Below are 25,085 nucleotides of genomic sequence, written 5' to 3'. Positions count from 1 at the left end.
TAATCGAGATATGCTCAAATGATGTCTAGCAAATAATGCATCAATTGATGTCTTTAATGAGAGAGCTGTTGAACTAGCCATATGTTCAATACCCATGAAACGTTCAATCACATACCCTTTGTTGTCAACATAATGAAACATAACAACTATTTGGTTTTTAATGGATACATCACGAGATTCATCACACAAGAATAGAAAACAATAATAGCATTAGTTGTTTCAACTGCAACATCATTTACAATGCATTTTTGAATGGTGATATCAACTTGAGGTAATCATGAGCATATTTCAATGCTATAGCTCGAACCTGTTCATTGTGATCAACAAGGAATTGTAAAAGCTCAAGAAAGTTTCCTTGATTGCTTGAATTCTTAGACTCATCATGACCACGGAATGCAAGACCTTGTTTTAAGAGAAATTGAATACAATCAATGGACGCACATAATCTAATTCAAGATTGAACTGAACTCTTGTGAAAAACATTTTCAATATGTTGTTTTTCATTCATCAAAGCTTCACACTTCTTCACAGTTTGGTTATGGGCACTATTGGGACCCCTAATATGAATTTCAAATCTTTTTCTCTCCTTCCAATTTTAAAATCCTTCACCAACAACTACTTCACCTGACAGAACCCAACCCAAATTCCACTTTGAAATCTGAGTCGAACCATGTGCATGTCCAACACTTGGAGGTTGCCAGACACATTTGACCAAATTGCCCTTCTAACTAGAGACCAATTTATCTATCAGCTAGACTTCTACCGAAAATTCGGCAGAGTCTCCCCTGTAATTTGCTCATTTCCCCAAAAGTTTCCACCTGTCAACAAACATATATGTTTATATAACTCAACTGCCAGCATACATTAAATTATAACTAAGCAATCAAGCATCATAATATTCTGGCCTCAAGCCTCAATAAATCAAGTAAATCATTCTACTAATAAAGTTCATCTCAACTTTCATAATAACAATAGAACATTAGCAATCTCAAAGCCCTCAACTCGTGGTTGCACCCGGTGACACTAGGCTACCTACGTACCCTTACTGAGTGATCAAGTCACACGTAGTTCTTTCAAATACTCATATCAGTCACACACTGAATATAAATATGTCATACACTGAACTCCCTCTATTTAGTTTTAAAACATCTCAAAACGGAAATTCTCTCCACCTAGGCGTACCCTCATTCTTGATCCATCAATTCCCTTAATAAAGTTAATTCCATCATCGCAGGCCTTGGAGATACCACTCCCATCTGAGCCGCAATCCTCGCACCACACGGTTTAGGAGTCCCCGAAACACGTGGCATTATTTATATAAATGACACTATAAACCTAGTCCTAGGGTTGGCATTTTCGGAATATTCGAAACTCCGTTTTACTATCCGTCAAAACTTATATGATCCTGAAATTACCTAGATCAACATATAACAAATTGACTACGATCCAACGGTTCAAAAGTATCAAACTTGGAAATCGCACAATGGGCGAAATCCGTTCAAGGCTCAAACGATATCCAAACTGGAATCTGAGTACACCTACGCGCTCGTGACAACTAGAGAATCGCATTGGGACACATTGCCCCTTTGCCACAGTGCCCAAGTGCCAGTAGCGCGTGGTGCCCAAAGTGATAACGCTTTGTCGGAAAATCTCAACATCACGGCTCAAGACTCCTATCCTAGGTGAAACACCCTATTTGAAACCACTTTTGTTCTGGGACCTACCCAAAAAAATGGCTGAAAATGGCCGAAATCTTAACCCGAAATCCGGCCAAAACCTAGTTCCCAAATCGTTCTCTGACACTCAAACTCAACCAATTCCTACCCAACAGGCAGCTAGAACTCGAAGAGTAGATGAGATTCCATACCTTGATCACCGAAAATGGCGGCTGAAAGAGAGAGATTGGGTCGGCAAAAATCCTATCAAAACCCGGCTGTTTCTTCGAGTTATCTGGGGGCACGAGCAGCAGCTAGCGGCCGGGATTGGCTAAGATGGGACAGCAAAAGCTGGGCCGGTCCTTTTGGCACCGGTCTCGCTTGTTGCCATGGCTGGTTGGCCGGAGTGAGAAGAGAGAGAGAGAGAGAGAGAGAGAGAGAGAGAGAGAGAGAGAAAGTGTGTGTGTGTGTGTGTGTGTGTGTGTGTATATATATATATATGTCGCACGGAGGAGAGAGATGTTTTTTAAAAAAAATATGACCTGGCAAATTACCATTTTGCCCCTCTGCGTATTTTGATCGTATCTCTCTCTGTAGAACTCAGATTTGAACCCACTACGTGTCTACGGACTCATCTCGATATGATCTACGCAACGGTACAACTAAAATTCCCAAATTTCTTCCCGAATAAAAAGTCAACTTTTAACCTAATAAAATATTCTAGGGGTATAATGGTCTTTTACTAGAATAAATTAATAATTAACTATTAATTTAGGATTGGGTTAGTACATCACCACTCCCCTGTTCTCCATTATTTGATTTAAAAAGATAACAACATAAACTGATTGCAACATTTTTTCTATGCTATATTCCAACCAATTAGGGAAATCATCAAACCAAGAAGAGATGAACCATCGTTTTCCATTTCCACATTTCTTAGAAGGGAACATATGACTTTTAAGTTGACAATGACCTTTTTGTAGGTATACTCTTCTGATTTGATCTCGAATATTGCGATTGTAATCTAAAATTATAGTTCGTAATCCAGGATCTGAAGGAAGATCCACCAGATTGACTTCCATACGACTTTGTTTTGAACTGCCAACCTTTATAGGAGTTGATGACTCCATCACTAATTTTCTTTTAAAATATTTTTCCATGGCTGTTACAAAAATTCACCTATTTAGAGATAGTCTAACAAAAAAATACAAACAAATGTTTTAACAGTTTCGACAGAATAAAGATAAATAAAATATTAAAGTGTAACTAAGGAGGAGAAATCAATTACTAACCTACAAGAAGCGCTAAGTTATAATAAACAAAGATGGATTTGCTTGTGAACAACGATGTCTTCCTCTCTTTGGCGTTGGCAATTGTTCCAGACAAAGATATGGAGTTCAGACTTCAAAGAAAATGCAGCAGGTCTTCACGTGATAGCTTTCTAGGTTGTTTCTTTAATTATTTTTTAATAATTGGACAATTGTGTAGACTTACTATACTATATATATATATATATAGGTAAGTAACAAACGTTGAGTGTGGGCCATGGCCTATATTGGGCGTGAGCTGGGTTCGCCTCTGATTTGATGGAGTTATGTTTAATATATTATAAAAATTAAAATAATTTTCTCTAACATTTCATTTATATTTTACATTTACGTCTATTAAAATGTTTGATTATATTAAACTTGATGATAAATGTTTCATATTTCATTAAAATATTTTTTCATTATGAAAACTAATAATCCAATCCAATATCAATTGGATTGGAAAAATCACAATCTAGTCTATATTGGATTAGATGCGGATTGGTGAAATAGCATTGGATTCAAACCGATGTAAACCTCTAATGTGGTTGAACCGATGTACACCTTAGAGGGGTTGAATGAAGGGTTCAATCCAACCATCCAATCATTAAAAAAATTTAAGTCCATCCAAGTTGGAAATTTGGCTAATTGATAGTTGGTTTTAGGCAATAATCCATATATTTATTATAGCATAATATTACCTTCATAACCATGAATTGGGGCGGATAGTTGATTCAATTTCAATTCCTATTTCTTCCCTTAATCCTAAGTTTCTCGATCCTTACTTCTCAACCTCAATTAAGTATTTAATAAAAAGGTCTATGGTATTCCACATTTCACATTTCCCTTAATCATAAATTAAGGAAACACTCAATTACTTTCATACAAGCTTCCACTTTCAATTGCTTCATGATTTTGAAAAAAATAAAGTTGGTTATTCAAAATGATTATTAAAGCACAAATCCAACTTTTAAAAAGAGGTGCGAGATTTTTATTTTTATTTTTTATGGAGAGTAATAAGGTCACCCTAGTTTGGTCTGATTTTCATCTTAAATTAAAACTGAAACAGATACTATTTAATTGGTTTGGTTCGATCCAGTTTTAATGATAAAAAAAATTATAAAATCAGTTGTTTGAATTGATTCTGGTCTAGTTTCCAGTTCAATCTAGTTTTGGACCGGATGATTATTATTATTATTTTTATATAAATTTAAACTAAAATTTTATTTTTTGGGCTTGAAAAACAAATAAAGGGCTTGGAGTTGGGCTTGATGGCTTGGAAGAGTATTTGGGCTTGAAGAAAAATTAGGTTTGGGCTAATATTATAAAAATAAATAATATATATGTAAGCTGGTCCGGTTTGGCCCGATTTGATTTTTTTACTACAAGAACTGAAATTGAAATTGGACCAAATTGATCCAGATTGATTTTTGGTTAACTCGATTTTTTTGGCCCAATTCGACTCGATTTTCCGGTTTTCTGGTTTGAATGCCCACTCCTAGCAATTATTGACAGATATTGCCAATGCTACTATAAAATTTTGAAAGCAAAATAGAAAAATAGTCATTTACAAAATAAAATAACTTGTAAAATATTCACATATAGGTAGTGGAGGCTGTTTTCACATTAAGATTTTTTTTATAGAACGTCCAACTTTAGTTAAGTACAAAAGAAAATAGGTTGACTTTCTATAGTGTATAAATGTTAATGTCGCAAAAGACAAAAAGACATCGTTTCTTGTAGACTTCATTGATCATTCGATGAAATAATAAATTTGAGAAATTTAAGGCCAATTTGGCATTGATGTGCTGTAAAAATAATCCATGTCAGATTTGCTGTGAGAGAAATCAGCTATAAGCAGTTTAACGTTTGGTAAACTTTTTGTTAAAAGTGTTGTTGGTACTAATTCCTGCATAATCAAAAAATGATTCCTGCATAATCATTAACCCTAGCGCTTCTTCGAAGCTGATTCTCGCATAATCAGAAAATGAAAGCACCTCATTAGCTGTTTTCTCTTATAGCTTTCATTCATAACAATTTTTAACAATAAGTGATTTTTTCATAGTTTATCAAATGGGCTAGGCTTCTCAAATTTTTTTTAAAATCACTTATCACCCTAAATAAGTAATATCAAACAGACACTTATAATTTTTTATGATTTATTCATTTGTTTATATTTTATTTTTGGCAACTGATTTAATTTTATATATTGGTCCGTTGAATTTCCACCTATTTCCACCAAACCAAGCACGCACAGCTGGTCTGGTAGGGCAGCTGACGTTCGTGACCATCCAAAATCGTGACGAGCCAATTTCCGAAACGCAAAATTAAAAATGAAACGGACCAACCAAACCAATAGCCACTTAGCCATCCACATCCACGCGGGCCCCACCCACGTTCCGATTAAATTCAATGGAACTATTTACCCCTTTTTCATTACTTAACGGGACCGTCACAAAGCCGTCACGGCCCATCCCACACCCATTCACGGCACACCCGTTCCGTTAAACAACCTCGTCCTCTCTCTCTCTCTCTCTCACTCCGCCCCAACGTTCCAACCCGCCTTCTCTAACGTCGTCGTTCCGCCAAACCCCGCTAACCCTAACGTCCTTCCCTCTAATGGCTTCCTGTGACGACGACTTCTCCATTCTCGGTGACGAGTCAAACACTACCCACCACAGCCACCTCCCCCACGCGCCCTCCTCCCACCAGCTCCACCAGCCATACGCGCCTCCTCACCGCTTCGCGACGCGAACGACCCCGGTCCACGCGCCACCTGCGCAGCCCATACTCAGCGACAAGGTCAACGCCGTAGAAGACCAGGCCGAGGCCGGAGACGACTACGACGATGCATCCGCAGCCGCGTTCTGCTCGAATCCGTTCGAAAGCGGGACCGATCAGAACGACGTCGTTGCTGGCGCCAGCGAGAAGAGGAAGGAACACTCCGATGAGCTCAGCGATGGCGGCGGAGGAGGATCAGGATCAGCTCCGTACAGTTACAAGAGATCGAAACCCTCCTCGACGGCTGCGATCGGGGAGTACAGGAAGGACCGAGAGGAGTGGAGCGACTCGGCGATCTCGTGCCTTCTCGACGCGTACACGGACAAGTTCACTCAGCTGAATCGGGGAAATCTGAGGGGCAGAGATTGGGAGGAGGTGGCGGCGATTGTGAGCGAGAGGTGCGATAGGCAGAGGAAGAGCGTCGATCAGTGCAAGAACAAAGTCGACAACTTGAAGAAGAGGTACAAGCTTGAGAGGCAGAGGATGAACAACGGCGGCGTTTCGGCGAGTCACTGGCCTTGGTTCAAGAAGATGGAGAATATCGTCGGCAATTCATTGCCTGGAAAGGCCATCTCCGACGAGGATAAAGGCGTTTCTTCTCCCGGTACCACGCCGCGGCAATCGAAGAGGTTTGGAATCGTTTGTCGTGCATTATTATTGTTTAGGTTAATGCTGCAATTGGTCAATCTCCCTTGCTCAGTTGCTTGTGTTGTGTGGTTTTTTAGCAGAAATGCAATGGCCATAATAAGTCCTGTAAGTCAGATGAACAAGGTCAAATCAGCTCCGAGTATCAAATGGCGGAGAGTGGTCTTCAAAATCAGTGGTGCTGCTCTTGCTGGCGCTGCTCCAAACAATGTTGACTCAAAGGTTCTATCTTTTATGCAATCCCATTAATTGTATGAGCCAAATTTTGATCCTGTTAGCTCGTGAACAGTCTTGTCTCACTGTGTTTTTTGATTTGGCAGTTGGCAATGCTGATTGCAAGAGAAGTTGCATTGGCTTGTCACAATGGGGTGGAGGTTTGTTTGTTATCCGTGTGTGATTGTTCATCATCTTTAAGTTCATTTGTTTGTTGTCTTTTTGAGTTTGAGCTGCAAAGTTTGGTTTCTTTCTTGCTTGGTGTATTAGGTGGCCATTGTTGTTGGCGGTCGCAACTTTTTTTGTGGAGATGCATGGGTGACTGCAACAGGGTTAGATAGAAGTACTGCATACCAGATTGGGTAAGCATCATTGCTAGCCTATCTTAATTTTTGCAATCTCAAATCATACCACCTTTCACTAGCCTTGGTTTATTAACATGATCATTGCATTCTTAGTGATGAAGCATGTCCAATGAGTTTTGGGCTCCATTTTTTGGTTTTTATTATACAAAATAGAATTTTCTCTTTTTGGTTTCTTTTTTGTGGCTGGTGCTGTATTTGGATGTACATGATAGTGCTCTTATTAAGTTTCATGAATTAGTTGATCTGATTTGCTTCCGCTTTTGCTGTTTCACAAAGCACTGAAATAAAACTGGGGAACCATATAATATAACAAAGCACTTGGGAACTGTAATATCATGTGAACGTTATGCATGTTCCACTAAAAGTTCAAGACACGGTCTTCGCATCGCTGTGTTTCATTTGAAGCATTGCTGTGTGATGTAGGAGGGATGTCATAGAAATGGTGTGACTGAGGAATAAGAAGTTTGGGTCTATGTCCTATCTGCACTCTCTGATATCTTAATTATAAATTGCAAGATAATGAATCTATGATGCTCAAATGTTCGACCTAAACAAAGGTGACTTTGTGATGTGTACCAGAATGATGGCCACTGTAATGAATTCTGTATTGCTCCAGTCAGCACTGGAGAAGATGGGAGTCCAGACTCGTGTTCAAACTGCATTTTCGATGCAGGAGGTTGCTGAACCATACAGTAGGCAGCGGGCCATCCGCCATCTTGAAAAAGGCAGAGTTGTAATTTTTGCTGGAATTGGCGCTGGCACTGGAAATCCTCTCTTTTCCACCGACACAGCAGCAGCACTTCGAGCTTTGGAGAGTATGGCTCTGCGATCATTCACACTTCCTTTCAAACATATTACAATGCTTGAAATCTACCAAGTTTTTTTAATTGTTCTATGTCAGCTGTTCAACACACACACACACATACATATATACCATATACATGCATGGATTCCCACCCACATCTTTTGACTTTATATATAATTTTGTGACACTCTTATTTTCTCTCAGTTCATGCAGAGGCAGTACTCAAGGGTACCAATGTAGATGGTGTCTATGACTGCAACTCTCAAGACAATAATTTTACATTCGAGCACATTTCTTTTAGGGATGTGGTCACCAGAGGGGCCACCTCAATGGACTCGATGGCACTGACCTTCTGCGAAGAAAACAGGATTCCCGGTAAGTGCATTTTGTTTTACTTGTATTTGGTTCAGATTGCGCCTTTATCATAAATACATAATGCAGGCATTTCCAATTCATTTGGTTAATACATCAATGCATCAGATAGGAGGGAAAGAGGGCTAGTTCTGTTCTGTTGAACAATAGTGAGAGTGGATTGAGTCATCCAACGGTCCACATTTTTTGGTCAAAGTGTTACAAGCCTAAACTCAGAAGCTGTTAATTGAACCTCTGTTTATGCACACGGGTGTTCAAATTCAATTTAATCAATGTGCATTTTTATGTGCAGTTGTGGTCTTTAATCTTTTAGAGCCTGGAAATATTTCGAAAGCACTATGTGGAGAACAAGTTGGTACCCTGATAGATCAAGCTGGAAGGATTAGCTAATATTTATGAAACTCTCAGCTGTTGTATTACTAGGTCTGGCAACCTCAAGTAGCTGTCAAGTTATCTTCAACAGACCCCTTATAGAGATGTTGGTGGGTTCTACAGCTGCCGGCTACTCGTTGAGACTTGGCTGCAAATCCTTGGCATATATAATTTGCCACCTGATACCTTAAGGTAGAGTAAAGATTCTAACTTTTATGACGCTAGTGATTGGTGATCCATAGAATTAACTATATTTTTTAAGTTCTGCATCCTAAGGTGGTGCCGGAGTCGTTCGTATCCTCTTGTAAATGGTATCTACTTGGAGAAAGATTGTTAATGTAGATGACAATAACAATTTAACTGGTCAGTTTGTATTGTTAGAGGTGTGAATAGCAAAGTATGGTTCAAAGTCATGACATTTCTCTGTGGAAATATTTATCTTTTAAATGCAATCTAGGATCTCCTACTTTGCTTTATTTTAATTTATAATCAGCTTATATCAATTTTGAAATGCATGGAAATGAAAAAAAAAAAAAAAAAAAAAAAGGGAAAAAAGGAGAGAAGGAAAGACTAGTCTCAAATGCTGCACAAATGCCTGAAATCGTATTTGTACAGGGAGGTGAAAAAAAACCTTTCTTCCTGAGTTGGGTTTTGATTTTTTTATTTTTCGTGGTTGTTAGAAAACAGCTGTTTTGCGTGAGAAAATATGATTAGTGTAGAATTAAAATTGAGAAATACAAGTTAATTTGATCATATTCATGTCTCAAGACAGATCCAAGGCATTCATGGCTGACTTAATAAAATAATTTATCTGCATTACTAAAACAAAATATTAATTAACGTTCAAGTGCAAGCAAAGCAGCTTCGGCTGCCACTCTGAAGATTTAGAGTGATTTGAAGATAATAATCACAAATAATTATTGTCAACGGCTACATTACATAATAGAAAACTAAACAAAACTATCTTAAACTTGGTGGCAAGATAAGTAATCTCCTCACCTGCGACAAATTTATAAAATACAAGGACTTACAGATATTACAGAGACCACAACTACACAAAAAATAAGGACTGAGAAGGAGCCAGCAGAAGCAGCAATTCGCAGTGAGAAACTGAGGATGATGATACAGACAATCAAAGTCACAGTGCAGGCAGGCAACACCATTCCATTACGCAACAATGGAGCGGTGGCGGCGATGATCAGGCCAGCCCGTCTTCAGTGGTGGCAAGGGAAGGTGAAAGTGAATTGCGGGATTCATCATAGTCTTCCCCAAGAGGAGATCTCTCCACTCTGATGTCCTCAATCATCTTTGCCACTTCAGCCATTGTAGGCCTCTTTTCAGGCTGAGGTACCACACAAGCCAATCCCACATGGAGCATTGCCACAAGCTCCTCCTCAATGTTCTTGTACCTCAAAAGTTCTTGATCAAACACTTCCCCGGTCCACTCCTCCTTCACCACAGACCTCACCCATTTCGGAAGGTCCACCGCCTCCTCCTCCTCCTCAACACGAGGGCGAGCCGGAGATGGGTACTGGGACGGAGCTCTCCCTGTAAGAACCTCCAACAACAACACCCCGAAGCTGTATACGTCCGCCTTCTGAGACAGCCTCTTGACCTCTGCCTGTTCAGGAGCTCTGTATCCACCCAACCTTGCAATGGCATGAACTGGGTTCAGAAGCAGAGAGAGTCCAAAGTCAGAAATGCAAGCCACCCCGTTCTTGTCAAGAAGCACATTGGAAGATTTCACATTCCCATGTGGCACTTTTGCAGAGCTATACTCTTCATGAATCCGAGCAAGCCCACGAGCAGCACCCAGCATCAAGCTGATCCTTGTGGTCCAATCCAAAGGAATTCTACCCGGACCACGATTGCCTAATTGCATCAACAATCAAACACCATGTCAAATATAGCCAAAATTCAAAATTCATAACGCTAAACCATGAACATTATTTAGAATAATCATGTCGTTCACTCATGTTATAACACGTAAATCATGAACATTATAACACGTAAATCAGGAACATCACGTGACGTTGCAATCTAAGTCAGTATAATTCAACAATATATTGATGATTTGAAGTACCAATTACCATGAAGGAGTGAGTGCAAGCTTCCATTAGGGAGATAATCATAGACAAGAAGCTTCTCCTCCTTGGCATAATAATAAGCACTGAGCCTCACCACATTTGGGTGCTTCACCTTCCCTATCAAATCCATGTACTGCTCAAACTCCTTCCTCGCGCACGGGTTCGCGTCCTTGAGCCGCTTCACGGCCATGGTGCACCCGTCGTCGAGCACAGCCTTGTACACCGTCCCCAAGCTCCCTTTCCCCAGCATCTCCGCTGACGCCCGGAGCAAATCTTCCAGCTCAAACTGCTTCCTCCGGTCAAAAAATACGAGCTTGCTCCGGTCCGTGGCGTTCGTTCCATCACTATCCGCACCCCCACTGTTGGCATACACCTTCTTCTGATCGCCGCCATAGCTGCTCCCGCTCCTTCTCTTCCCACTCTCGCTTCCGCCGATCGAATTCGAACCTCGATCTCTCGCGCAGTAATGGGCCAGGATGAACGACACAACCACCAGCATAGCCACGCAATTGGCGATTACAATGGCGACTATAGCGCCGGGGCTTAGCCCTTTTCTCGATTTCTTCTTCTCCGGTTCGTTTACGCTCGTCGTCTGAGGCAATTGGCTCGGATTAGACGGCACCGTTTGAGCTGAAGCTGCCGACGGAGGACTAGTAGCTCCGGTAAACGAACACGCCGGCAATGGGCTCGCCCCGCAGAGTCCTTCGTTGCCGGAAAAGCTTTCGTCCCCGAACTTTCGCAGCAGACCCTCCGGAAGCCGTCCGTACAGTTCGTTATTGGTGAAGTTGAGTTCTTTGAGGTCGGCGAGGGAGCCGGAGAGGTCGGGGACTTCGCCGGAGAGGGCATTGTTCTGGAGCCTGAGCGTGAGGAGCCGGGTAAGGGCGGTGAGGTTTCTGGGGATTGGGCCGCGGAGGTTGTTGTCGGAGAGGTCGAGCCGGAGGAGTCGCCGGAGGGAGGCAAACTCCGGCGGAATCTCACCTGAGAGGTCGTTGCCGGCGAGGTAGAGTAGCTTGAGGTTGGTGCAGTTGGTGAGGGGCGAAACGGTGCCGTTCAAGCGGTTGTTGTGGAGGTCGAGGAAGCGGAGCTGGTCGAGGAAGGCGAGGAAGTCGAGCGGGCCCCGCAGGTTGAGGGAAGGGAGGGAGAGAGCGACGACGCGGGATTTGGAGATGGAGCATCTGACTCCGGTCCAGGATGAGGTGCATGGGTCGGCCCCGGTCCAGTTGGATAGTAGGTAGCCGTGAGTGTCGGTCTGGAGGCGGAATTGCGTGAGCGCCCACGTGTCGTTGTGCGGCGGAGATGATGAGAGTGAAGGATGAGCCAAGGCCAAGAGAAGAAGAGACAGAGTGGCCACCAAAGCCAGAGCCTTGCTCTTCTTCATGGCTTATGTGCTTGGGCGGGAAGAGTAGGCAAAACACTAAGAAGAGTGTTTTTTTTTTTTTTTGAAAAAAAGGAAAAAAATGTGACCAAAGACTAAAGAGAGTGAGAGCCTCTTTCTATGAATTTGAAGAAAGAGAGTGGGAGAGAGAGAGAGATTAAGTGGGGCAAAGATATGATTTTTAATTTATTATTATTATTTCTTTTTGGTTTTGACATGATTAGGGTGGATGGGTTCTTTTTAGAGTGGGGAGGAGTAATAGTATGATTAAAGATGAGAAAGGGCATGGTTGTGTGAATGATTGATGTTCTCCACTCTTCCATATGGAATGAGTAAAGGTTTTTGAGAGCAGGGTTTTTTCCTTTTCACTTTTTCTTGACCAAAGTGAAATGAGAAGGAGGACTCTAGGACCACCATGACATGATTTTTTTATTATTATTTTTGTATTTGTTATTTTGATACGAGTGATATCGAGATAGGGGATAATCAAATACAAAATCTCGAATGCATGAATAAACGTTTTTAACCGGTTGCAAATAGCCTGGTACATTAAAGAAAGTAATCAAGTTTGATGATGGCATTTGTTTTAAGCTATTGACCCCAAAAGTTATCAAGTGAGTCTCATAGACTCATATGTAATTTAATAAATTCAATTGCAACAATCAATATCCCATCAGTAGTAAAGTTCTGTAATCAATATGCCATTGCTGATAATGGCTACGTAGTTAATTTTGCACAAAAAGAAGCAGGCAGCACTCATTTACTTCTTTGAAAATCTTTGGCCCCCTTTACATATTGGGTTGAGCTGGAGACCTGACCAACCAAACTAGTATAAATTCCTCACATCAATCTTGTTATATTAACCTTTGACTGACCTCTTTCAGTGTCGAAGTTAGGTTCCAGTCATCTATGGGGAATCTCCTGCCTCAAACTCTTCTTTCAAATGTCTAGTTTTCTTAGCAGAGTGCGTGATGCAAACACTTGTACTATAAATTTTGCCTTCTTGTAGGTGAAACCAAAGATTTACTTAATATACGAGTTATAAATTTTGCTAAGATTAGTCGCGCACGTGGTAGCAAAGCTCGAAATTGAGCATTTGGTATTGTAATTTCCCTACACTATGTTTCTGCATGTTTGACTATAAATGTGCAGTGTTTCACGAAGATAAATACAATACAAGCCAAAACATGCATGGAATATTATTTTGGACTACTTTTTGAGGATTTTAGATAGAGAAGGAGGAACATAATTGAATTTGTCTGTCGGTGCTTCATCTTTTTCCATGAAAGAAAAAGCTTGCTATGACTTTGAGACTTTGAGTCTTAAGAAAGCAAAGTTGTTCTACCTACCAAACCCTAAAACGATCATCACAAAAAAGCATACCACCTAAATAAAACACGACTAGATTGCTGTCCTAACATCTCTTTTCCCTTTCTCTATAGATATATGTAACAGTACTATTGAATCAGTTTCTTTGTATAAGATCTGCATGCAACAAGTAGCTGGGTGCATAATGCTGAATGCTGAGAGAAATACGATCCCGAGGAAATTGAGTGACAATTTAATAGAGAAGTGTAAATACATATCTGCACTCGATGTGTGATTAAGAACGTTTATCCATATATCAAGGTTTTATATTAGAATTACTTCTCTCGTAATCGCTAGTATACTTAAAAAAATAATGTATTAAATTAAGAAGTTGATGTAGTTTGTCAAATTAACCCCATGTTGTCAAGCAGCATTATATGTCGCTTCAAAGAAGTTATGCCAGCATGGATGTTGACAACACAAATATAGTTAATGTACCCAACAGATAATAGACTTTACCCGACAGTGTTATTGGAACTATTTCACAATTTCAAATCCCTTCCATAATCATAATCTAAAACCTTTTTTTCCCGAGAATTAGCAACATTTTGAGGATTTGATCTTCAATTAGTGGAGAATAATATAATTGCAGATTTAATCCAATCTTGATAGCCACATGGTTATCCATTTTACAGTACACTTCCCAGTTGTCAGCAATCAACTTGAGTTGAGGACTATGGTCATGCAGTTGATGCTGTCACAAAAAGTGAAGGAAATGCTTACAGGTTACAGCCTCTCTCTCTTCCTTCTTTTTCTTTTCTTGCTTCTTGGTTTGTTTGTTTTTTTAATTATGAAGCATGCAAAAAGAAGAGGAGAGAGAGAGAGAGAGAGAGATTGAAGGCGGGATTGGCGTTCCAATTTGCCACAGTCATTTGCTGAATCAGCAAAGAAAAGCAGACAAAAGTTGGTGCCCAACCAAAAAAAAAAAAGCAAAAGGGTCAAAGGACAAAAAGCTTAATAATGTAATTTTTCAAAATTTTGGTAGGATCATTGGAAAATGAGACAAACTTGCAGTGATTTTTAGGTTTAAGAAGTTTCAGGAGCAAAATAAGCCAAAGTTGAAGAATTTTATCTGCATTATTTCTTAGTGGACTTGGCATTTTTAGGGTTTGGATTTTCTGGGAAAGACAGGCACAGTGTTCAGTAACTTGAGTTAACTTACAGCTAAGCAAACAGAATAAGTTTCCTCAAACAAGAGGGCACAACGGTAAATGGTACTTTAAGAGAGCATTAAAATATCAATAACTTAATTGGGTGATCAAATGATCAGTCCTGATCTCTTGGACCACATGAGTCCAAGAGATTGTGGTCACTCACCGTTGGATATTAATCTAATGGTTCAAAAAAGTTTCTTAAAAGGAGTTCAAGATTGAGTGAACCGTTGAATTTACATCCAACGGTGAGTGATCACGAATCTCTTGAACTCCTGTAGTCCAAGAGATCGGGACTGATCAAATGATATCAGATTCAAGTAATTTTTTTATAGAGATGATTTTTGAATGATTATTTAAAAAATAGATGATTTGGATTAGTAGAATACGATGCGGAGTGGGATCTACAAGAATATCCTGCAAATAAACTTATTTAAGAGATCTTTCAATGAAAGCTATATATATATATATATATTCTCACCAAAAACTACATTCTGAGCTGATCAGCTCAATCAAAAGGCAGACCATCAAACAACATCTCATAATGAACTAGAAAATAATAAGCAGATCCAAAGCTTTGATGAAAAGGCCAGTTTAGTATGATTGTATTTTATTTTATTTTTCTGCTAACATCATTTATATATGCAGACTGAAATGGGCTAAAGGCAGCGTGACCCAAGCTTTAGCTAACCCACAAAATCATAAAGTTATAAACAACTTAACTCAAGTCGAAGTTTGGTCATTAAATTATTAAAACTGACCACACTTAACAATATGCAGATAAATGCACGGATTTTAAATACAGAGATTTGATATTCAACAAAAATTCTTTATATCTTTTCAACTCTTTTTTTACATCTCTATTAATCTCTCAGTACGCACTTCCATGCCTGTGAGAGGCTTTTTTTAAAAAAAAATTAAATTTATTTTAGAATTAAAAAAGATGATGGGTGGTTGTGTTTCATAAAAATAGGATTCATTATCTAATTTTTCTTTTCATTTTAATTTTTTTAAAATATGAATAAGTGTGAATTTACCATATTATCTTCAGTTAATTAATAATTTTAATTCTTAATGTTTACATTAATCAAGGATATTTTCTGATATTTTGAATGTTTCACCATTCTTTGCCTTTTGCTTTAATATATAGATTAACATTTGAAACCCTTCATCTAACATATGCTTATTTAGCTGAAAAAACCCATTATTTGAGAAACCCAAATAGACCTAATTCCAAACTCCAATGTAACTAACAAAGTCACATTAGAAAATTAAATTAAGAAAAATTGAATATATGAGTATTTACACTTCCATTTTGTTTCATAACAAAACCAAAATTAAAAAGAGCGTGATGATGAAGCATAATTAACTTTCATACCTAGAGTTCATTTCAATCCAAAATAAAAAGGTAAAAAGAATTTCTCTTTTTTACTTTTTTACTTTTTGACGAGAGAGAGAGAGAGAGAGAGAGAGAGAGAGAGAGAGAGAGAGGAAAGCCTACCTTCTTGTCTCCAACAGCAAGTAACATGAATGGGCATGGAAAAGACTCCACAGCAGTACACTCCCATGTTCCAATAAATGGAAAATCGTTACTCTTGTACAATTGCCATGTTCATTTCTATTTTTCTTTTCCCAAATTTTGGTACTGAAAAGGACGATGGAAGTGTTCAACATTATCCAAAATACAGACAGCTGTTTTCTGTATTTTTTTGTCCCTCAGTTAAAATTGTTGTCCCTTTCTTCTAGCCCTGAATTTCGAGGGGACCGACCTCACAAACTAAAAATTTGGACTAACCTGCGGGGTGATGGTGGCTGAATGATGGTGTAAAATTCAGGCGTGTACTGTTAAATCCATTTTTACCACATGGAACCCAACGGAATTTAAACCAAAGCTCCCAATTCTTTTTCTGGTTTTTTTTTTTTTTTTTTGGGGGTGATGAAAAGCTACCTATGAACTCAATATATCTACCTTTTACCCTTCCAAAAATAATTATTCTTTGCAAATGTTTGGATTGGATGTCAATGGAATGAGAAAAACTTCACACCGTAGACACAGTTCAATTAAAACCTTTCGTATGTTATTTTTTATTTATGATTAAAAGTATGTAATGCGTAATAGATTTTAATATAGATGGTATTTGTCACTCAACTTATCAAATGACACGAAAGTAGAAATAACATTTCAAGGGCATGAGCAACCTAAAAAGAACTACAGCAAACTGCATGAATTCGTTGGCCTTTTTTCTTTCAAATTAGTAGGCAGCCACTCCAGAAAGACTGAGTTGTAGCCAAGCTGGCGACTTCTGGTAACTACTAATTATGAGAAAATTAAACTTAAATCTGGACCACTGTCAACGCCGAGACATAAGACAACCCCACCAGATGAGAGAGTTTTGGACTGGATTACTCTCACGCCTAACTTCAGTTTCATGACCCATAGCCATCAGCCTTGTACGGAAACATGCAACATGATGTTATGAGGACTCTATTCACCCCCACCTTCGACACTTCTCTCAAGAGAAACTTCCATGTCTCAGTGTCACCAACGCGAGGGGAGAGGCAGAGGAGCGACAGTGACGCTACCACAATAACCATGATTCCATCTTTACATACAAATAATAGTTTGATATGTGTGAAGAAACCTTTTTTTTTTTTTATATATATATAAAATCTGTTTTAATGAAGTAATTGTGTATGTGTGTCAAGACTTGTGACTTGTAAGTTTAGCTGTAGGGACCCAAGTAGTATTTTGTCCTAAGACAGAAAAAAATAAGCCCCTACAGTTGATGTTCGAGAGGAAAAATTCTAGCATACCACAGGTGTATGCAACATGCCTCATCCCTCAACCCTCATATGTTGATCATGTAATCAGTGATTATGAAAGAGACTTGTATGTGTACGTACGTGGTATGCAAGGATTTCTCCTCCAATGCATGTGTTGTGTGCATGTGAGGAGTTGGAAACCATGAAAAGAAGACCATGGTCCCAAGAACCCTAACCAACACATGCTACGAGGGCTATTTCTAAGCAAAAACCCGCCTCTTAGCCACAATTTTGTCCATTTTGTTAAGGACCGTGGTGTGTTCTTGAAATCTTTTTGGGTCAAATGGTACGTACGTATTTCAATTTCATCCAAGGCAAGATCCCTTGCTTTTTAAGTTATCAAAATTTGCTAGAGACATGTTCTCAAGCAAAGAAGTTAGGATCCAATTACTTCAATCACATCAAGTTATTTAAGTGTCAATTTTTATCCCAGAAAAAACTAAGCAAAGATGGTGATGCAGGAAACCTAACAACAGAAACCCCAAATCAGTCACAACACATTTAACCCATATTTTCTGCATTTCATGCAAATAGTAGTTATAAGATATTTTACCTTATTGTGTAAATGAATCGATTGTAGAAGACAAAACCGGAGAGGATTTCTGCCCTCACAAATAAATACCCACGTCCACCTTGAACATCCTTATAAAAAAAATGTCTGAAACCTCACTCCTCGTGGATCATATGGCTCCTCAAACAGAGCAATATTCCAGACGTGGCATGATCTGCAACATTGCGAAGCTGAAAAAGAATGGGTTGCATGCGAAGCTGAGGCTTACCAGAGGCAGTGAAAAGAAGCCACCCCGGGATGTGCCTCCAGGTCACCTGGCTGTAGTAGTAGGGGAAGCTAGAAGAAGGTTCGTTGTAAGGGCGGATTTGCTGAACCACCCGGTTTTACGGCAGCTGCTAGACCAAGCATATGAAGAGTATGCTCATGAATGCCCTGGCCCTTTAGCCATACCGTGCGACGAGCTTCTGTTTGAAGACATAGTTCACTCTCTTAGAGGTGGTACAAGTAGCAATCAATTCTCCTGCCCCTTCATAGCTTTCTGATAACTGTGATCACTATCTTTCTATTTCAATAGCAAAACCATTATACCTACCAAGCTAGCAGTAGACAAAAAGGAGAAGACAGTCTTCCCCTGCTGAGTCAATGCAGTGCGTAATCAGTTCCAAAAAAAGTGTAGGATTTGATAAATGGTTGTTATTGAACAAAAAAAATCAGTATTGCATAAACCGATATGGGTTCTTTTATTTATTTACAGGTGGAGATTCCTTAAAAACACACTCACAAGTCACAACCGTCTCATGCACGAAAATGAGGCCATTGCATGATCAGATTCCTTAAAACAAAGATTGTCCAGTATCATAAGAATAAGATGCAAGAGATGTCTCAGAACTATGTATATAGGTTTAAACAGTATGAGGTTTAACATTTATCCTTGCATAAATATCTCTCTGTTCTACATAAATTAGAGATCAAGGCACATATTATTTCCAAAGCCGCCTTTTTCACTGTCAACCTTCAGCTTTCTTAAGGGCAAAAGTAAATTCAAGAATCCTGTACCCATTGTGAGGCCGTACAAACAACATGACGCTCACAACCAGAGGTGCCACTGGAAGAAAAAATTTGATACAGCAAATCCATGCTAACTAATCTAGGGCATGCTAAATGGCTATAAAAATAAAATACTCTGATGCTAATGGCAGCAATAAACCTTACCCTATTTTCTATTGTTGCAAACTGATCTTCATGTACTGTTTAGCTTAAAGCCCGTTGGAGAATCTGAAAATCTAGAAGACTCCAAACCTTGCCAACAATGCCAGTTGACAGAGAATGATACACTTGTTTTGCAGCTGTACGATGTGCTTCTAGAATTTTGGCGTCACTAAACAACTTTTTAAGAGCGTCTTCAAGTTCTATTTTTCCAGAAACCTGCATCACCATTGACATAGAAAGCAAATTACAGACTTTTTTCCTGAGAAGCTGACAATAGAAAATCCTTTTAAATTTTATTTATTTATTTATCAGTACAGAACATATGTTAACTAAGTCACAGGTTTTCATAGTTATTTTAATGTAGAAACTATCCACAATCCGAACATCCAATACTAACACCACGACAGGTGCAATGGCTTATTTAGAAAGACTAGCAACTGAATGTAACACACACCAGAAAAATTCTTAAAGAAATTAACTTATACAGAATGATGCCCATTCTATCCATGCAGTACTAGATGGCTTTTTCGACATGTCTGCCTAAAAGCTTCACCCTACAGCTGAACAGAGTAGAGGTTACATGTACCGATTTATGAACTTCCCATGTCGATCCTATATAGATGATCATATAAATAACAACGTTTCCAGGTAGAATTGAACACTCCCATTGTTAGGTTCCCTACATTTGGCAATATGAAAACATCTGAATTTTGAATGAAAAGGTAGATAAAGATTTAAAATTAAATTAAAACCAGAAAAGGATATACAAATCATTATATCACGTGTCAAATTTCAGAAGAGTGCAATATGATTTTGGAGCTAAATCTTGAAGAGTCTCAGCAAACAGTACAGAGAATAGAGGTTCTTCACACCTGCAGAACTGATAGAGGATTTAACCGTTGCATTTCCAGCACCATGCGAGAAAAATGCCCAACATAAGGACCTGAAAAATTCAAAATAAGAAAGCATTTATTAGTGGTATGTTAAGAACCAACCTCTGATATGGTAGCAAGTATTCACCCGTCAAAACAGCACAGCCAGCTGCAGCAGCTTCTGATATGTTGTGACCAGAAAGAGTAGGCAAAAAAGAACCTCCAATTACAGCTACTGGAGTTAACCTATACAAGTGTTTCAATTCACCTATAAATCAAGCAAGGACAGAAAACAAACAATGAAGTTAGGGAGAATATTTTTTCCAGAAGCCATTGTAGGAAGGGTTAGCTACAGATTTGTCTAAAAATTAAGTAGGGAGAAGATTTCAAATTTGCTGACCTAATGTGTCCACCACATATAAATTTGTGTCTCCTACAAGTTTATCATGTTGAGACCTCAGAGCTACACTATGCCCTTCTTTCCATAATTGCTGCACTACTCAAGGCAATGACATATAATAAACTTAATACATGTAAAGTTATAAAAAAAATAATCTTTTTTGCAGGTAGTGAATCTCAACGAAATTATGCCTTGCCAAAACTTATCATCAGGAAATTAAAACTTTTATAGTTACCATTTATACCGTTAAATGTGAATAAAATTGAATGTATGTCATACTTGAGCAATCTCTTTTCCATGCTGTGGATGTCGAGGAACAATAATAGTTAACACATCTGGGTACTGTTGCATGAGCACTTTGTGAATGCCTAGTATTACTGCAGATAGTATTTGTGAGCTTTTCAGCAGACAGAAATAAATTAGCAAAAGAACATTACTGTTAAATGCTTGTAAAGAAACTTAAAACCAGAAAGAAGGCAAAAACCTTATTAAAATTTATCCATAAATATATCACAAGCTAATTATGATTTTCCAAAGACATTATTGGTGTATCTGTTCAAATGGCTGGCTGGGTAGGAATAATATTCCCTCATACTCAGGGAAGACATACAGAAAGTGAATGTTTCTTTAGATGAATTTCACTACTTAAAGAAAAGCTAATGTAAAAAGAAATGGAAGGTAAAATGAACTAAGCAAATAAAAAAGCACTAATTTCTAGTTGAAAATGATGTTGCAAGCCTCAGTGGCACCAAACAAAGGACGATGTGCCAGTCTAGCACTAGCAGTTGCATAACAAAATCATCGAGCACTTATATAACTTTCAGAAACCAATAACTGCCAATAATGAGGTAACATGACACTGTACGATTCAGGTGAGTTCTCTAAATGAAACTCTTAACATGCAGATGACACCATATATACAGTTTTGGACATAAGGCCAAGTGAGTAACAGGAAATGACCTTCTTCTTCCCCCTTATGTATGGATGAAGCCATCCAAACTTTCCGGTGGGCAAGATGTACTTTTAGATCTTCTATACTTCTGATCTCTCCCTCAGAAATGTCAAATTCTTCAACCACTGAACATTAACAACAACAATAACAAAAATGGAAATTCTGGGATTAGAATAGAATACAACCTTCTTGAAGAGTTCCTATAAATTTATTATGGAATGAACCCAAATTCAAATGATAACATTTGGACTCTCCAATTGATTTCCAAATCATAAGCTTCATTTTCATATATGGGTCAACATGTTAAGCCAAATATATAATATAAAATACAAGTTTTCATATACCATATTTCAAGTCACCAGAAAAGTTGATCACAAAGGGGGGAGCATGCAGTAGCTGAAAGTGGATTGCCTGCATATTGCTCTGTGCATGCAGCGAATCAGTGAGAGCACAACAGAAGACACAAATTACTCAATGCAATCTATAGCAGCACTTACCAATGGGACAATCAAAGAAAACTTTGATAGCATCAACGAAACAAGTGGCAGAAGCAATGGTCCTGACCAACGTTTAAAGGATTTAGTAGATACTCGAGCATTTAACAATGCCAGTGTGATCTGAAGAAAATATGGATCATAAAAGTGATCTAGAATCAGAAACATGACGACAACAAATCATTCTACAATATCCATTTCAAAAACCAAATGCATTTAACGCATCCAAGTTATACAAATTGAAAAGGTAGTCAAGCTAAGCAGTAATTTGGATGCAGATACAGGGAATAATAAAAAACTATTTAGGGTAAAGTTAAAAATTATAACTGAGCTAATACTTCTCAGTACAATTTGGTTATTATTTTTTCTCAAAAGATATGCTCACATAATTTAGAAAGATATATTCATGAGATAAAATAACTTACACCCCTTTCTGAAGCACCCATAATTAAATTTGGCCACAGTTCACTCTCCATAATCACAATCGCATTTGGCTTCCAGTGACCGAGGAATGAGTCCATAGCAGAAGGTGTATCAACAGGCGCAAACTAGTCCAATTGGAAAGTTTGAGTATAACACAACCAGAAATATGATATCTTTACTTTCAATTAAGCTATACAGAACAAGAGCAACACATTACAATCCCATGTTACTCTAAGGACACCAATAGATATAACCAACAACGGATGTATTCCAATTCCAATCTATTATATAAACAAATAATATACATATCTATACAACATATTAAACGTAAATGTCTGAAGAACAAATAGTAACTGACCAAAACATAGAATGTTGTAATTATAACAAAAGATTATTTAGGTAACAGTTTGTTTTCCCTTAATCTTGATTTACACATGCTAAAGCGTAGAAGTAATCAACTTTATCCTTCTCTTTTTCCCCAAAGGGGAGCTAAAGCAATACTAGCACTCTCTTTACAAATTTATTGTTCTTTCATAAGGGTGCAATGCCTGGAACTTTTTTGTCAATTCCAACAAAACTGACAAGGTAAATCAAGTCAGTTTTCCTTGTTTTCAATTATCACTTTATGCAAGCTTTAAACCCTTTTTCAACCACACACAATATAGTAAAAATCATAAGCAAAAGCAACCACATAGAGAAGGTTTTTAGGATTAATTGACACTCTCACGAGCTTTACGCCGCTTGACAAATTTTTTGTAGGATTTCTTCTTCTTCTTTTTTTATTTTTGGGGTCCTACTGTTAGATTTAATGACGTCAAATTTCAAGTTGGTCCAGTACCTTTAATCATTCCATCTATATTGTATTAAAATTAGTTTTTTTATATTTTGTACAACTAACTAAAAATTAGACCTTGATCCCCTCGTTGCCTATAAATTATGTCCCCGATTAGAGAATTAAATCAAATGATTGAATTGAGCAGAAAAATCTAACCAAAGTTATTAAATGGTATAAAAGTTCCTACATTTTCAACAGTGTCGAGCAATTAATTAAGTAAAAGTATAAACATGCACCTGATGTATGACACCAGTTGGAAGACGTTTCTCTATTACTTCACTGCATATGTAGAGAAGGAAAAACCAAAAATAAGTTCAGAGTTGCTTTTCAAATGGATAAAACTTACACAATGAATTTCAAATTAAGCTCTGGAAACGGAGATACAATGCGGACGACGTCGTAGTGGTCATCAAGATGGTCAAATCAGGCCTTCGCTGAATGCATTGTTTGATTACAGGAATGGCAGCCATTCCTTCACCTGATTCAAATTTCATTACGACAAAATTATAATCGAAAAAAGAAATTCAATGAGCATTTCAAAACTGAAGAAGCAGGACCACGATTGATTCAGCTTTCTCTCTTATTTTCCCCCACTTTCTCAGTAACCAAACAAGAGGAAAGCAAACAAATTTAAAGCAATGGATCGGAGAAAACCTAATGAAACGGCGTGGATCCAGAGGAGCTGCCCCGGGGGACGAGGAAGGGAAGGTCGGCCCAAACGCTCAGGCCAGCGGAGTGGATGCTCGAGGCCTCGGAGTTTGCGCCAGTGTAGGTGAAGGTACAGCAATGGTGAGAGACCATGGCTCAGCGCTCGGTAAACGTTGTAAACTGCCTTGCTCTTCGTTGCCGCCATTTCTCTTCTGTAGTTTTCTGTTTTTCACTCGGCGGAGTGAGAGAGTCCACTTCGTCAAAGACATTGAGCATACGGGAAGGTTATGTGGGCCGACCAAGAAGATCACTTTCTTGGGCCAGCTTATCTGATTGGGCCTATCCGAAGGGCAGAGTGTGTCTCAAACCCGTTCCAACAAACCTACCCGGCACCATTATAATATAGAGTTGTGCTACGTGGGCGACTGATTTTAACAAAACTAATCAATAAGAATAAGTAGAGGATTTCAATCACACTCCATTTGCTTCATATCAATAATGTTTCTTTGAAAGGAGTTGTTATTGGTGCTCCTAAAAGTCTATCACATTTTCTCTCAGTGTATAAACATAAAGGAGCAAGGGACTTGTAGCTTAAAATAATATTTGTATTTTTAATGAGTGCATTAAAGTGCTCGAAATGCCTACCACGCAAGTAATAGTTTTTTTAAGTGATTTTTTTTTTTTTTTTGGCTATATCATTGAACTTTCTTCTAGTCTTCACCATAAGCCTAAAATCAATTACCTATTAAACTCATCTTAGTGGTATGGATTTTTTTATTTTCATAAAAGTGATATTGAATCGGGTGAAATGTGGGGAGTAAGCACATTTGTTCTAACCAACTTGACTAAGTCCATACCTACAAATTTCATGAAAAAAGTAAAGAAAAGTTATCATCATCTATGACTCAACTATGATTCAGACATCTTTGATAATTTAAGGATAAAGTAAAAGTACTGGATTATAGGTCCTTTTTTTTTTTCTTTCTAAAAGTGGGGAGGGGGGGAGGGGGGGACAGAGCTAATATATATAAGTTTAAATCCATGCCATTGGCGCTTTAGCATCACCTAATTTGTGCATAGAAACCAAGTCAAATAAAAAATAATCAGAAAAATATAGAGAATATTGTTTAAGATATGATATTTATATAAATTGTTGGACCATGCATGTACTGTGATCAGAAATGAGCTAAGCTTAGCCTTATTTTTCTTCTTGGACAAACAAAAGGCTCCTTGCATACGCCAAGGTTAGGTGAATCGAAGCTCAATCAAACCACAAATATCGCAAGATGGAAGAGGGGACCAGGTGTACTGTAAAGGCCATTCCCTTTGTGGCTCTGTCAATTTCAAAACCTTAAAGAAATGTAATTATTGAGTAGCAAAAGAAAAAAAAACAAGAAATGGAATTATGAATTCGCTTAAAAA

General features: G+C 38.3%; 3 protein-coding genes across 9 annotated transcripts; 1 reads left to right on the top strand and 2 right to left on the bottom strand.

Moving 5' to 3' along the window:
• On the top strand, nt 5,394-8,991 carry LOC18771263. 2 transcript variants are annotated; one of them, XM_020568032.1, is made up of 7 exons: nt 5,394-6,372; nt 6,469-6,610; nt 6,709-6,762; nt 6,872-6,963; nt 7,546-7,781; nt 7,976-8,146; nt 8,436-8,991. In XM_020568032.1, exons 1-7 carry the CDS (start codon nt 5,582-5,584, stop codon nt 8,531-8,533), a joined length of 1,584 nt encoding a protein of 527 aa, XP_020423621.1. In that variant the 5' UTR covers nt 5,394-5,581; the 3' UTR covers nt 8,534-8,991. The 2 variants fall into 2 exon arrangements, with proteins under 2 accessions (XP_020423621.1, XP_007203641.1); XM_007203579.2 differs by having other exon boundaries at nt 5,397-6,372; nt 6,472-6,610.
• LOC18771548 (leucine-rich repeat receptor-like protein kinase PXC1) lies at nt 9,336-12,111 on the bottom strand. The gene is made up of 2 exons (XM_007204181.2): nt 10,606-12,111; nt 9,336-10,387 (listed from the first exon to the last, which is right to left on the bottom strand). The coding sequence occupies exons 1-2, from the start codon at nt 11,978-11,980 to the stop codon at nt 9,714-9,716; spliced, it is 2,049 nt and encodes a 682-aa protein (XP_007204243.1). The 5' UTR covers nt 11,981-12,111; the 3' UTR covers nt 9,336-9,713.
• Nucleotides 17,817-23,901, bottom strand: LOC18769085 (probable 3-deoxy-D-manno-octulosonic acid transferase, mitochondrial). 6 transcript variants are annotated; one of them, XM_020567709.1, is made up of 13 exons: nt 23,670-23,901; nt 23,400-23,493; nt 23,252-23,294; nt 22,183-22,305; nt 21,761-21,880; nt 21,608-21,686; nt 21,272-21,388; nt 20,591-20,688; nt 20,312-20,402; nt 20,060-20,179; nt 19,912-19,982; nt 19,043-19,255; nt 17,817-18,294 (listed from the first exon to the last, which is right to left on the bottom strand). In XM_020567709.1, exons 1-12 carry the CDS (start codon nt 23,866-23,868, stop codon nt 19,082-19,084), a joined length of 1,329 nt encoding a protein of 442 aa, XP_020423298.1. In that variant the 5' UTR covers nt 23,869-23,901; the 3' UTR covers nt 17,817-18,294; nt 19,043-19,081. The 6 variants fall into 6 exon arrangements, 5 of the variants coding, with proteins under 5 accessions (XP_020423298.1, XP_020423299.1, XP_020423297.1 ...); XM_020567710.1 differs by lacking the exon at nt 17,817-18,294 and adding an exon at nt 18,304-18,375; XM_020567708.1 differs by lacking the exon at nt 17,817-18,294 and adding an exon at nt 18,343-18,461.

This window comes from Prunus persica, chromosome G7, assembly GCF_000346465.2.
Source record: "Prunus persica cultivar Lovell chromosome G7, Prunus_persica_NCBIv2, whole genome shotgun sequence".
Taxonomy (NCBI): domain Eukaryota; kingdom Viridiplantae; phylum Streptophyta; class Magnoliopsida; order Rosales; family Rosaceae; genus Prunus; species Prunus persica.
The sequence above is the reverse complement of the archived record's forward strand: the minus strand, read 5'-3'. Positions and strand labels throughout refer to the sequence as shown.

Coding starts and splice junctions, on each gene's coding strand:
- LOC18771263 (XM_020568032.1), top strand. CDS start 5,582: ATGGCTTCCTGTGACGACGACTTCTCCATTCTCGGTGACGAGTCAAAC. Junction 6,611..6,708: donor CAAACAATGTTGACTCAAAG/GTTCTATCTTTT, acceptor TTGATTTGGCAG/TTGGCAATGCTGATTGCAAG. Junction 8,147..8,435: donor CGAAGAAAACAGGATTCCCG/GTAAGTGCATTT, acceptor TTTTATGTGCAG/TTGTGGTCTTTAATCTTTTA.
- LOC18771548 (XM_007204181.2), bottom strand. CDS start 11,980: ATGAAGAAGAGCAAGGCTCTGGCTTTGGTGGCCACTCTGTCTCTTCTT. Junction 10,388..10,605: donor CTTGCACTCACTCCTTCATG/GTAATTGGTACT, acceptor TGATGCAATTAG/GCAATCGTGGTCCGGGTAGA.
- LOC18769085 (XM_020567709.1), bottom strand. CDS start 23,868: ATGGCGGCAACGAAGAGCAAGGCAGTTTACAACGTTTACCGAGCGCTG. Junction 20,689..21,271: donor ACATAAGGGGGAAGAAGAAG/GTCATTTCCTGT, acceptor TACTATCTGCAG/TAATACTAGGCATTCACAAA. Junction 19,256..19,911: donor ATCCTCTATCAGTTCTGCAG/GTGTGAAGAACC, acceptor ATGGTGATGCAG/GTTTCTGGAAAAATAGAACT.